The sequence below is a fragment of the Nomia melanderi genome, chromosome 11, assembly GCF_051020985.1.
Source record: "Nomia melanderi isolate GNS246 chromosome 11, iyNomMela1, whole genome shotgun sequence".
Lineage (NCBI taxonomy): Eukaryota > Metazoa > Arthropoda > Insecta > Hymenoptera > Halictidae > Nomia > Nomia melanderi.
In genome coordinates, this window is record NC_135009.1 from 11,978,806 (window position 1) to 11,993,413 (window position 14,608).

The 14,608-nt window shown below is 41.5% G+C and overlaps 2 protein-coding genes across 5 annotated transcripts in view; both read left to right on the forward strand.

The window, feature by feature from the left end:
- LOC116430687 (uncharacterized) overlaps positions 1 to 14,608 on the forward strand; it is a 26,501-nt gene continuing 11,893 nt past the window's right edge. Inside the window, exons 1-6 of the mRNA XM_076372079.1 lie at positions 1 to 231; positions 671 to 773; positions 1,767 to 1,875; positions 2,087 to 2,297; positions 4,347 to 4,513; positions 5,831 to 6,008. Of these exons, the coding sequence (XP_076228194.1) occupies positions 153 to 231; positions 671 to 773; positions 1,767 to 1,875; positions 2,087 to 2,297; positions 4,347 to 4,513; positions 5,831 to 6,008 (847 nt within the window). The 5' untranslated portion in view covers positions 1 to 152. The remainder of the gene's footprint in view (positions 232 to 670; positions 774 to 1,766; positions 1,876 to 2,086; positions 2,298 to 4,346; positions 4,514 to 5,830; positions 6,009 to 14,608) is intronic.
- The window catches only part of LOC143175069 (uncharacterized), a 15,711-nt gene continuing 7,629 nt past the window's right edge, over positions 6,527 to 14,608 (forward strand). For 2 of the 4 annotated variants that reach the window (XM_076372084.1, XM_076372085.1), the window contains exon 1: positions 6,527 to 9,867. In XM_076372084.1, coding sequence (XP_076228199.1) covers positions 9,472 to 9,867 — 396 coding nt within the window. In that variant the 5' untranslated portion in view covers positions 6,527 to 9,471. The remainder of the gene's footprint in view (positions 9,868 to 14,608) is intronic. The other 2 variants (XR_012999689.1, XM_076372083.1) reach the window with 1 other exon arrangement.

A 14,608-nucleotide genomic window follows, 5' to 3' on the forward strand; every position in this document is an offset into this window, starting at 1 on the left:
TCCAACCGAGTCGCGGTTTGATCGTGAACCGCGTAACATCGCGCCGGTCATTTCCTGGGTCATTGTTTCACGCGTCATCCGCGATGATAATACCGCGATCGATATAGATCAACGACCCTGCAAGATCAAGACCCAGATCTCTCTGGGTTACAATGCCGCGGCTCGATCGTTTTACCGTCGCCCTCGTCGTATTGTTCGTTTCGCTAAAAACGTCAACGTCTCGGACGCAGGGTGAGAAAATACAATTAATCATCTACGTCTTTGCCCCCTACAATACCAAATCGAAATCGTGGAACGTTTGTTTTCAAAGTGCACGGATCCAAACAGTTGCCAGTCGTGACAGTGAACATTTTTAAACAAATCGCGAAGAATCATTATCGCTCTGGTACCACCAAAAGTGATTCCCCTGATTACAACTTCGGTATTCCGTAATCGTGACAGAAAGTTGATGGAAATTGTGGTTTCGAGGATATCGTCGCGTATGTTGAAAGCAGACGGGTATTTTTCGTTTTTTTTCGTGAAAGTTGCGTTTTTTTTGCAACTTGTGAAACTTCGGGGGAATCAGAGCATGGTGATGTTACATTCAGTTTTGCGCACTTCGATCGCCCTGTCTTCGTTGCTATGAAATGTTGATTATCTTCTTGCTGCGTTTCTTTTCTGTAACAATCAGATGACGATCACCACGAGTGTCTGCGCTCATGTGCCAACGAAGCATCATCGAGGAAGCTCTGCCGCTACGAATTCGTCGTCAGCGAATTACCTGCTGTTATCAGGTGAGATCTGTGCCGGAAGTGCTCGGAACGTTTATAAAAAAATTCTTCAATATCCTCTTATGTCAAGCGAACCAAAGAACCGGTTCCGTTCGCGCTTTTTCTCTTCTTTTTATTCGATACAAATGAACACATTCTAATGGTCATTCGCAAAGTGTTAATCGCACGTGTTAATTACGAGATAAACTAGGTTCCTCTCGCGATGAAAGTGTTTGCATTTCGCAACAAACGAAGGATTTGCACGATTGAAAAATCCAGTGTGACTTAAAGGCGAGCATTTTTGAAGAGGGATGAGGATATTCGTATCCCGGTCAGCCTTATCGTTAGGACGAGTATATCATTCCCTCTGTAATTTACGAACTAACGGTTGACACGGTTGGCTACAGTGTGCATCTTGGATTTTTCTGATTCCTAACAGGTTCTGACACTAACACTCACGGCTACATATATGTACAACTGTGATGTAGCCGGTAAAGCTAGATAATGGCCTTATACACCGCAAATCCTGTACCGCAACTGTAACCACCATAGCCATTTTCTTCGTGGCCAAGTTCGAGGCGTGTTTATCTAACGTTTAAATCAATTTACAACATGTTTTGTACATTTTCGTGCATCCAACCGTGCCTCGGCATCTTTTTTCTCGGCTTTTTACCATCAAAGATCGGAGGCAACTATGTGCTCCGCGGAAAAAGCAAATCATCCGCTTGTTCCCTGAAATCTACGAATTGTGAAGACTATATATTGTTAACAACCCGTTAATATTATTCTTCATCTCGTGTGATACGAAGAATATCCAAATTTATTGAATTGCAGTTGAAATTATCATGATGATGACTCAGCATTGCAAGGCAAGTGATTAATCCCTTTCGGAACTTTCAACGTTACAGTTACAGAACTATTATACTTTGATTTTGTGTGGAAATATTTGATTGGTCAATTAGTTGATCATTCCAAAGAATATTTTAATCAGTTTGCTATTGTTTTTATCATTTACAGTCGTCGGAACCATTCCAAACTCGAAAGCGAATCGGTGATCCACCATGACGTGATTTCGGGGGGTAGCTACTTGAAGATTAATGGAAATAGTCCAGGACCTCAAATAGAGGTAATTAGAGATTCAAGAAATTCTTAACAAGCTTCAAAAATTAACGAATAACAATTTCTGATAAAATATCTTTGAAGAGCAAGTTTTCTTAGATAATGACGCTTTTTTTCTTGTTTATTCTCTTTGATGATCGAATACAAATAAATGTTTAATTGTGACATATTTCTGATTGATTAATAGGTTGTTATTAATGGACGATTGAAATTTACAGGTCTGCCTCGGCGATACTATTAAAGTAATTGTGTACAATCGAATGGGATCCAGAGAATTATCTTTCCATTGGCATGGATTACGGCAAAATGATTCCCCCCATATGGACGGTGTCCCGATGGTTACACAATGCTCAATATTACCATTCGGTGGTTTTGAATATGAATTAAAACCAGAAAGTGTTGGCACATATTTCTACTATGCACATCAAGGTAAGATATTATCTTTAATTTTCTTGCAGCTGACATAATTAAGTAACCTATAAAATTATTAATAGAAGAAATAAAGAAGAAAATATCATTATACCACGATACCCTACTATGTTTCATTCTATCATGTTTATTTATTATTATGCTCAAAAGAAGAAACCATTAGTATATATTTAAAATTAAAAAAATTCATCTATTCAGTACTTTCTTTTACTACGGTGATTATTTTATTCGGCTATTCCAATCTCAATAATGTAATTATATAACATTTAATTTTCATTAAGACTTTTGCAGTCGTAATACCGTTAATTTTCCATTGAACGATGCTTGACCAACGTAGTTTCGTAATAATTAATCGCTTGATGTCTATAAATAAGATACCGGATAAACTAGATGTGAAATGCAACTTATTCAAATTATTACTGACGTTCGTTTTAATATACGCTTTTTATTGAACATTTTAAATTATTCATACGTGTTTCACTGTGTTCGGTTCGAATCGATTACAAATTTCCCGCGCTGTAGAACGACTTCTACTTCCGCCAGCAGGAGCAAAATTCAAGTAGATCAATAACGGTAGGACCGAGTAGAAGTTAGGTTACGTGTTAACTCCCTTTGAGATTGTCGGGTGTAGAACAGGGAAAAACAACGTTCAACAAATTCCAGAGACGTATTTTTTTAAAAATAAATTCTATTAAATTAGTTTCTTGGTACGAAAGAGTGTAATTGCCTTGTTTGGCGAACGTAGAGAAGAAAAGTAGAATGACACATAACGAGCAACTTCCAAGGACGTCCAGGTATTATAAAACATTTTTTTTATGCGGTGCATGGATTTGTGTAATAAGTAAGAATTTCTCTAATTGCAAGGTTCATTACATTCCGTTGTATATGCGTTTCCTTTTTATAATTGAGATCAATACTTAACTAATCATATATTTCATAGCAAGAAGTATAAACATTTAATTTTATCATTTTATATTGATCGTTAAAATGAAATTAAAATGGATAATTATAGAATCGCGGTTATTCGATTATGTACATTAATATTTTAGAAGTGTGCGTTAATAAATTATCCGAAGGTTACGTAACTGCGTATTTGCAATTTGAAGCGATTCACGTTCGAACCGCGAAAGTAAAGCTAAATAGTATTCATCGTGCCTTACGTAAACTGAAGATATCTCTTTCAATTTTCTCGTACCACCTATTAAAATACTAAAACCATTAAAAAGCTAATACGTCGTGTGATAACCATAAGTCAACATTTAACGGCGAACGATTACGCGTAATGTTCTAAACGACAAGAGTCCAAAATGATTAACATATTTAAAGTAACAAATTTTTAACTGAACGTATTTTTTTACAATATTTACATCGATTTTAAAAATGCAAGTACCTCCTTCACAAAGTAATTACTTTAAAAAGGCAATAAATTACAATTAAATTCTGAGTACTTCTGATTACCTCGTAGATATTCCAAAGTATTAAAAAATGGCGGATAGGGTCTCAATAAGAAGCAGTACTATTTCTTCCATGCAATTACAACTTTCTCATTTTATTCGCCATTCTTCTTGTTCTCCAGGCTATTTTTTTATAGTAATTAAATAAACAGTAGTATTTTATACATTATACATTATAAAAGTCAATGACAAAAATAAAAACACCTGTAACAGAATTAACTTTTCATACTTGAATTCCAATGTGCCTACTTTTCTAAATTTTACATTCGAGTATCGAAATTTTCTGAAGGTCCTTGACACGTTGAATGCCATGGGGGTCACCGGTGACCCCCAACCAAATCGAATTACTACAGTTCACTCAATTGAACGATGATTATTTGAAAACATTTCTATACTATAAATTACGCTACCGAATGCAGTGATATTCAGCTAGATGAACGTGCAATAATAATAATGCAATTCAACCGAATAATTTAACATTATATTTTTTCATTTTGTGTATTCTCGTCTAAGAAATCATACGGCGTTCAACGTGTTAATGGAAGAACGGACCGATGATAAAAATCAGAGGGCTGTAATAAGATTGGGTTATCAGTTTCGCAGCAGGGCGACGGCGTGTACGGGTCGTTGACAGTTCGAGGACCACAGGATGACCCCAGCTTGGAAAGGATACTTCTTTTGTCATCAAGGCCACCAACTCCGCTGTCGCGGTATTCGCACCTACACCCGCCCACGCCCAACGAGCTGCTCTTGAACGGCCAGGTACTGATTCATCTAATTAATTGAAGACCCAGAGAAGGGGCCGAAAGTGTTGTCGTTAAATAAGATCGGCGAATTTATGGGCACGATCAACGAAACGCAACGTCTAACCATTAAACCGCAGACGTTCATTATTATTCCCATTGTTCTAAACAAATATCAAGGAAACGACGTTATAAAATATTTCAATTTAAAATAGCTCCGCTAAACGAAGGAGCACCGAATTAACTTACAGTAAATAAAATTTCCATTTTCTTCGATTGATAGATGCTTCTTTGTTAAATTCAAGAATTCGTCGTTTCCTTTTTTTTCATCGTTTAAAAGAATGTTCGACAATGCTATGAAAGTTTGTAATTGATCGATAAGGGAAGTTATTATTTGTGGCAATTAGTATTCAGAAATGACTCGCATAAATAGTAGTTTCAGTGGCACGACGACACTTCATCCGAGAATTAGAAAATAAGATGAAGTAACTAGATGGTTTCCGGTGCGGCCAGGAAAGATCGACCGTAGAACGTCACCGTAAATTATCACCGCAAATTGCCTCTAATGAGTTTCCTGACGACATGTTTATTAAATTACTTCCATCGAAAGTTATTCCGAGAATTTTATTTGATTCCCGGGTTTCCACTTGCGCAGGTGCACTGTGGGACATAAATTACGCGTTGAAAGAACTATCTCTTGATTCACGAACGTGTCGAACGTAACGATACGCTCCGCGAAAGTGGCGATTGTTCATTATTAGACTGCGGATGTTCACGTAACCGTGGTTATTGTCGAAGTACCATTTTTTTTTTACAGGGGAACCAAACTTAAAATTCAGATGTTCTATTAAGGAACTCGAATTCCGAGACAGTCGTAAATATATCAAACTTTCACCGGTACGCTTCGCTAGAGTTATTAAAATACAGATGAATGAAGTCCGTGAATTAAACATTCTTCTTTTATTCATTAATTTGTGCTCATCAAAAAACGGAAGCTTCGAACGCCGTTACTCCGATTAAACATGTATTTCCACCGAGCTCCGTTCGAAAAATAATTTTTACTTTCGATGATATTGAAATTTGTTTTCATGTTGTCTTCATGTTTCTTCTTTGATTTCTAGTTCGAATGTGCAATGGGGAAATTGCACGTTCGATCAGAATTCTTGCGCAGTCGATCAATGAAAATTCGTTTGAACAATCGAATGTCGAATATGGAACATGTAGAACTATTGCATATAACTGTTACACAATGTTTTCGGTAATACAATCGTAACATAATAATAAGCAGACGCGATCGGTAAGTTTCGATTCGAATTGACATAATTTCTTCTTTCAGAGTGACGGGATCGTTGTAAAAGTCGACCATGGCTTGCAATACTTACTGCGAGTCATCAACGCCAATGCGTACAATTGTCCTGTTCGGTTATCCATTTCCGGGCATGATTTCCGAGTGGTGGCTGCCGATGGCAATCTGGTCCAACCGGTGACCGGCAAACACATCGTTCTGTTTCCGGGTACGTTAACTTTTCATCATTTCCTTCTCCACTTAATTTATTAGACACGCCGATTGAACAGTCTAGGGTAAATAAATAACAGTAACGACTCGATCGGGCGCGTTTTAACTCACCGAATCGTTAAACGATGAAATAGTGCATCGTAAATAACACGAAGAATAGTAATAAGACTGTTGCAAACAAGAGAAAGGTAGAGGAAAGCCGCGAAAACTGAAAAAGATACAAATAACGACGAAATGAGCCGTTATTAAATAAGATCTCAGCTTTCTTTCGTTCGCGAATCATTATTTCTTTTCTCTTTAATTTATCTGCTGGAAACTCTGCCTCGATCTGGTATTTCTTCGTACTTCCATAGTGATACAAATGATTTTTCGTGGAATAGAAATTATGGGGTATATTATTTTACAATAGGAAGATAAAGCTACGAACGTTTATAATCAATGAAAAATATTTTTCTTCGTAGTGGAAAGTAAGGAATTCACTTCGTGTGACGGCTTCAAGTGAGAAGATAAAATTCGAATAATTCTGCATGACTAACTATAATTCGGGAAATCGCGACAGGAACTTGTACGGGACACGACATTTCACGCACGTAAGACATGTTGATTGCACGTGCCAGTCGAATCCGAGATTTCATGTGTTCGATTCGCCGCGGCCCCGTGTAATCCAAGCAACCCGCGTTCTGACAATGCAGGTTCAGTGAAAGCGAGTCGAATGACCGAAGAATTATTGCCGTAGAATGAGATGGATCGTACCTCAGCGGAATTAGATCTATCCTATCCGTAGAACGCATTAGGCCGGGGCGCGCGTTTATTCGATCAAGGGAAAATTAATGAAAATCATTTGTCACTATCAACGGACAGCTAAATTGGCATAAGAATTATTGTAAGAATATTTCCGTCGAGCATTATAAACTATTGTGCTACCACGCATTCGAGTGTGTCATTACTTAATTAATATTCAATTAATTTGTATTGCGCACGGAGAAATTTTATTTACGAGTAAAACGCAAACGCTCGTGCATATTTAAATTTCTGCCGGCTGCTTTATTAAAATTCACGAGGGATAAATATGCATTCATACTGCAAATATTATGCTTGCATTAAAACGGGGGAAAAAATCTTTGTTGAGGAGTGTACGAGCTCTTATAATTCTGTTTATAGCTTGACTCGATCCGAGCGCATATTAATGACTGAAAATTGCGGTGATTCCAATGCGCAATCGGAGTGAATTCTTTGCGTTTCGTTTTTATCTCATTTCGTCCGCGCTAATCGTGGAATTCGATTGGTGCACGCGGTTCGTGTACAGGCACGATGTACCTGTGTTTACTTAACGCCGAAAGGATGTCGGGGGATTAAGATCTCGCGAACAGTGATGTGTTGTGATCGAAAAGTCGATGAGAAGCTATTCAAATTTGTGTGAAATCTGTGCTTTCACGAAATTCATCGTTGGAGAATTGCATCGATATTTTACGAGAATAACTGATTATCTGGAGAGAAGAGGATTCTGTTTCAGCGAAATAAATGAGGAAGAAGATGGAAATCGGGAAGAGAACAAAACAACGGAAATGTAAATATTTCAACATATTTAACGACAGAAATAACTGATACAGGAAAGTTGCAATCAATTGAAAGGTGAAAGAGGAAATGGGAAGAAAGACTACGAAGAAAGAGGAATTTATGTATCCTCGTAACATTTAAAAAATATAGGAAACAAATAATAAATGTGCATATATTTCATGCAAATTCATGTCCGACTAATGTTAAATAACAAAGAGCATATATTAAGTTACATATCTACGTAACCGCCTTACGTGTAGCAGCACACTACTTTCCGCTATCGTCGATTATGTCAGTAACTATAAATGTTTATATTAGTGCATTGCAACTGATATCATTATCACTGAGAACCGAGACTATTTCTGAATAACAATCAAAACCACCGGTTCCGATCAGATTTAACATTAATTTCATTGCAACTTTCAAGGACCCAAAACCGATGCTGGAATCGTTGAACGCGTCTCGTAAAGTTCACCAAAACCGAATACTCCACCATTCATCCGTACAGGTAACATTAACTTCCAACGCGTCGACCTTCCACGACGGTACGCTCGCCCTTCGACCTGCGAAACAGAATAAAAAAAAGAACCCAATTAACACCTGAATTTTCCACAGATCCTCGACAGAGGTCACGACCGTAATCCCGTGCATCGCGAAAGCGTTCGGTCCCACGGCGTCGGCGAAGGAACACCATGGGACACACCGGATCGCCGAGGAGGCATCGGCCAGCGGATAATCGAATCCCAAGCCCGCGGAGTAACGTTCCCGGCGAGGCGTAACAGCTTCTGCAGCGCTGTAGCTGCGCGAAAACGCAGCAGAAAAAGTTCATCGGTGGAAAAGGATCCGGGCGATAAAGGAACGAGAAAACGATGGGACGAGAGGCGCAAGGTCGTTCAGTAAACAAAGAGGAAGGGAATGTAAAGAAGGCAGCGCGCTGCACGCTCGCTCGCGAGCGGGCGCAGCTGGGTGGAAAAGAAATGCGAAATGGAAAGGAACGTCGGGCAGAGAAAGGGAACAAAGAACGGAAAAGGACAGGGAAACGAAGCGCGGCGGACGGTTCAGGTTTCTAGAAAAGAGAGGGAGAGAAAGAGCGTCTGCGGCCTGATGGAGGGCGGAAGAGAGCAGGAGGAGAGCGAGAGGAGTAGGAGGACGAGGACGCGGTGGTGGTAGAGGTGGAGGAGGAGGAGAGAGAGCAGAGAGACGAAAGGATGAAACTGCTTGGCGCTCATACGTTTAGCGATGCGGCGTGGAACGGTGGTCAGGCTCGTTCGCGCAGACTCGGCCGTCTTCGTGTTCTCGCCGGGTTTCCGCTAAGGGAAATAAAGAAAGGGAGGCGACCAAGCGCGCGCGGGTCTCGCGCAAAAATCATTAAAACGCGTGCTCGATTCGCGGCTGCGGCGTCGTTGTCGGCTCGTAGTCGCCGATTTATTAGCGGGTACACACGGGTGGACGGCGGGTACCCCGTGTGTCCGCCTCTGGTCGGACTCGTCTCCTTCACGGGCGGCTGCTAGGCTAGCCTCTGCGCTCTGCCTCTAACCACGTTAGAGCCGGACCAACGCCGGACGTTGTGTGTGCCCTCCGCGCCACACACCGTGTTTTTTTCTTCCGTTTCCGTCCGTTTTTTACCCGCATCCGTCTGCCGCTTGTCTGTCTCTTCTCTTTCTTGCTCGCTCCGCTCTTCTCCATCCACGTGATTTAGGAAATTCGGTGGCCACCTCGGGGAAATTTCGAGTAGCAGGACAACTGGAAGAGCATAACGCACGCGTCGTTTGTCGTCGTCGTCGTTTTAGACACAGTGCGGACCCGCAGTGAGAGAAGTTGAAAGGTTGTTTTTTTAGTCGGTGGTACATGCGACGATCCGTCAACGCCCGCCGGCACCGCAGCACGCTACGCCACGCGTTTCCATGCCCAGGCACGACGACTGGGACGAATCAGAGACCACGACGACGAACGACGATACGCGCCTCGCCATGGAATGGACCCGCGACAAAACCCTCGAGCTGCTGCGCGAGTACAAACAAAGGCCCGTGCTGTGGGACTGGAACGCCCGCGGCTACCGGGACCGCGCGAAACGCAAACACGCCATACAGGAGCTCGCCGAGATCCTTTGCTGCAACACCCTCGAGATCGAGAAGAAGATCACGAACCTGAAGTGCCAGTACTCGAGGGAGGTGCACAAAATACAGAACAGCCGGGACGCGGCCACCGGCCCCGACGATGTTTACGTGTCCAAGTGGTTCGCTTTCGAGGCGATGCAGTTCCTACAATTCGGCACACGCAGATACAGCAAGCGTAAGAAGGTATGTGTGTTTACGTATACCGTAGCATACGCGCGTATGCGTGTTTGTGTGCGCAGCGAGCAGGGGTAATGGTATTCATTAGGTACACTGGGTGGATTGGAGTAGTGGTGCAATCGGAAATGCGATTTCTTCTCGATGCTGGTTGAAAGGAATTCTTTTGGCGGTTGAGCATGGTGCACTTGTGAAAGATGGAGGATAAAGAGAGGTGTGTGGAAGAAGGAATGGAGAAATGTTTTGGGATTTTATGTTCTTTTGTGGGATTGTTATTTAGGTTCTAGGTTTTTCTCTGAATATGGAAATAGTTTTAGTAATTATTGAGATGTGAATGTATAGGAATTTATGAGCAATCGAGTGACTGCGAGAAAGGTGTCGTTTTAGAAGCCCTCTGGTGGTGATTGCGGGAGACTCGTCGCACAATGAAACATTAGGGAGTAATATTTGTAGAGCTGGATACAGTTTGGAGAGGGTGCATTTTGAATACGGTTTAAGATGTTCGATAGAATTCGAATCAGATAAGAGTTCCATTTAGGGAGGGAAATTTGAGGAAATATTTTGGTTTTAGTAATCTCGAATATAAAAGAATATTTCAGTTTGTTTAATATGCACTTCGTATATCAACGAATACTGTTTCAAATCCTTTTTCTAACTGTAGATATTTCATTTTAATAATTACTCGCACGATCTGAAATTGGCCGCTTCCCATTTACTAGTTTAAATAATATTTCGCTCAGCCCAATATTTGACCAAAATTGGCTTTCAACATTTATCTTTAACAAACGCAAACAGCGAATATAGATCCGTCATATTAGTTTCCTCTGAAGCCAGCCTCCATTTTGCTCATCTTGCAATTTCAACTTGACTGTGTAAACACAGAAAGTATAAACACCTTCCACAAGCCAGAAATATATTTAAAATTCAGAATACGTCTACCGTCCCCTGTTGATTCAAAATGGCGATGGCGTTAACACCTCCATCCACTTGCGAATATTTAACGTTCCTTCAAACGCCAAGAGTATCTACCAATTCGCCAATAATAATAAATTCAACCCCTAACAACGAACCACGAAGTAGCTCAACAATTTCATTCAAAACAATCATTCAAACCACAAAGCCTAACAATAGACCTACCAGATGGTTCAAAGCGACTCTTTATTTCAGTATAAACAATTACCAAAAAACGATCTAAGAGATCGCCAAAGACATTGATTAGGCAATACTCAAACCGAATTATAAGTCGATTGAAATCTCAATAGACGCTCTTAAAGTGTCTATAAAAATATTTTAAAAAGTCAGTTGGATTGCTGGTAAGCTGTAGCGTTGATAAGCTACCGATTAATCATTAACGGTCGAATAATAAGCCCTTATCCTTTACTACCGTACAACAATGTCTTCTCTAAAGTGCTCTCCGATTGCACCGCGATTTCGACTGTATTTCCGAGGGTAGCCCGGCCGTTACGTTCGGTTTCCACGTGTCGACGTTTCTTTTTTCTCTCCGCGTGCATCGATGACCCGCCCGACTGATTGGTTCCGATTGGTTCTCCGAAACGTCCGCGGAATTTGCGCCACAGGAATTCTTTTTGTTGTGGAAAGCAGCATCGCGCCGCTGTCCTCCGATCGGGCCGGTTTACGCCGTCCGCGCGTAATTGGCTAACCGATTTCGGGGAACGAGCATTGTGTTCCGTTTCGTGGAAACGGCCATCTCGCTCGCTGCACGGGGATGCGTGCGTGCATCTTGTCAACTCGCGGCGCGTTCGGGCCGAGGATGTTTACGCAATTACGGAGTCATTTGAGCCACTGATTGGTCAAATTGGTCAACTCCATTTCTCAAGTTTCGAGGCGTTTGTATAAATACTTATTTGAATCTTTCAAAATTGTGAACTCCAAACGCCTTCGGATTATTGTTTATTTATTAATATTAGAGTAGACTGCATATTAGTTGGTGTTGGAGGTAATGTCAAAATTCAATGTACAGTAAACATGTATTATTGCTGAACATGGTTTTGAGCTTCTGACGAAAAGAAAGATTTAAAGCAAATTCCTTTGTTATTGGGTTTAGTGGCACGGGATAACAAGAATTATTTTCGGAAAATTGCGAAAATAATAAAGGTTCGAAGGTGTACCATTTTATGCGTGAAATGGTAATCGATAGATTAAGCTACACCCGTGGTTGCCTAAGTAATACAGATTCTATAACGTTTACTTCGTTTTCCATATAAAGAGAAATTTTCAAAATCAACGTCCACCGTTGCATCACTCTGTTTTCTACTTTCTGTTCTGCGGAGTTAATCGAATCGACTAACGAGTGGCTCATTTGTAAAAGCGGTCGGCGAACGTCATTAGCATTTACCGTGCAGCTGAAAAATGATCGATCAATCGCAGAATTTCGATTCCGAGGGGAACAGAATGTAGCAGGCGTCACTGCTCCACTATTCTTCATTGATCATTCCTCTTGCTGCTCCATTGTTTCATTATTCCTACATTAAACTACTAATTCACTTACATCAGACTATTCCATAGCAACCGAACAGCGAATCTTCTATCTCCACACGAAATATTCAATTTTCATCCAGCCGTACCGGTTCTACCCCTTCCAACAGTCTCATCTTTCACGTAAACGTCCACAATTAACCCTTTGCTCTCGAATTACCTGACTCGACACCTTAAAACTATAAACTTCAACACATCAACACGTGAAACATCGAAACAAACCAACTTCGTTCCTCAATTTATAGTTTCTCCCTCTAAGCAACTCCAGAAAAGTCATCTACATCAAACATTCAACATTTCCTAACATGTCTTGCAAGTACAAATGTCTGCACTTTCGAGCGCGGAGTTCTAAATTTATTCTACACTTTATTCAATTATTCCTAGAAACCTACATAAATCGCGAGAATTCCAAAACCAGAATATCGCGTACATAATTGCACGAATCAACTTGAATTGCTGCTAAATAATGCCTAAAAAATTCAATATTCAAGTCGTCGACTTCCGTAAATCCAGTGTTAATTACAGTCCACGCAGTATCTTCGCATCGCGAACTCCGAAAAACGGGAAGTGGACGTTCAATGGAAATCGGACTGGCAAACTGCTAAACCGTACAACTCGAATATCCTCGTTACGAAAGCGGTAATTTCGGCCAAGTATTCACGGTTTAACTGATAATAATCGTGGAGGGCGGGAGAGAGAGAGAGAGAGCTGCTTGTCCCGCGCAATTCCGGCTTGATTGCTTTACGTGATTATTTCGCCGGATTTCGCATCGATCTCGGAGCATGCCCGATTCCGTGCACCCTGACTCCGATGGCGCTCGGTCCGCGCCGCGTCCAGAGGATCCTCTCTCTCCGGCGTTCCCCGTTGCCACTTTTTCTCCTCCATCCTCTCGCTGTCTCTCTGCTCCGTTCCCACTCTCCCGTCGCTTTCTTTGTCCGCTCGTCGCTGGCCGCCTTTGTCTCCGCGAAGTACGGAGAGTCTCGCCTCTCTTCGCTGTTTCCTCTCGGCCGTGTCTTTTTAAGCTGATTGATCGATCGAATTGTCGCGGAGCGTGTTGCGCACCGCCGATGCTCGTTGTTTTCTAAGTCTAGGTGTCCGTTCGAAAGAATTCGGAACTGCGGCTGCTCGCCGAAAGGGTTCATTGTAAGGAACGGAATGTGGACTCGAATCGTTCAAGTTATCTGGAAACGTTATTGACGCTGGGTTTACGGAACCTAGATATTATATGCTAAACATTATTCAGTAATAGTTTCAGTCGATCTTGATTCGCGCAGTTATGCGAATACGCAACACTCTCGTTTTGAAGGTATTTTCGCGATTTATATACACGAACACGTAGTTCTCTAGGAACAATAGAATAAAGTATAGAACGAGTGTCCGTAAATCTAGTGTTAACGAGGGGATTCAAGGGAACTTATTTGAATTAATCTATGGTCAGTTGCTTTTGAAACATTCGAGAGCATACGCTTCTTTAATGCTCAGTGAAAATTATTCAAGTTATCTGGAAACATTAATAAATAAGGGGATTAAAGGAAACTTATTTGAATTGAACCAATTTATCAGTTGCTTTTGAAACATTCGAGACTACATTTTACCCTTCTATAGTACTCAGTAGAAATGAAGAAAATCCTGAGTTAAAACAGGAACAATAAAATTTGTTTCGAAATATTTGTTGTTTGGAGTAAAGAACTTTCCGTCGAAGAAGTCGCAAATAGAAGAGCAGAAGAGTAAAGTATTTTGGAAGTTGCATCTGAAATGTGAATACATCGCGACGTTGCGTCGAGAGTACCGATGAGTTCGACGACGATCGGACGATCCACTTGAACGCGGTGCCCGCCTGCGAAAAACGCTCCCCGGAGTACGGTGGTTTTACTCTCGAACGAGCGTGCATTCATCTCAGACCAATCGCGCCGTGATTAATGGTACATTGTTTTTGTCTAAATTGAATCGTACGAGCGGATAGCAAGACCAGCCTCGACGCGGCGCAGAAAAATAACGGCGTGCGAACTATCGCGGGCGGATTAGCGTACCCGCTCCTTAATGGGAACGCGTTGGAGTCCGCTTTCCCTTCTCGCCTCGGATCCTCAGATTTCGTGGTTTTCCCCCGGTAATTTTCATTTCCGCGAATTCGTTGCATTCGTTGTTACGCGCCCGACTGCGAATTAATGGAACGAGCCTCCCGACGGTCGCTTTCGCGGCGTTTGGCAGTATTCCTCGGGTTACCCTCGTTTCCTTGAAGACGTTTCATATCTCA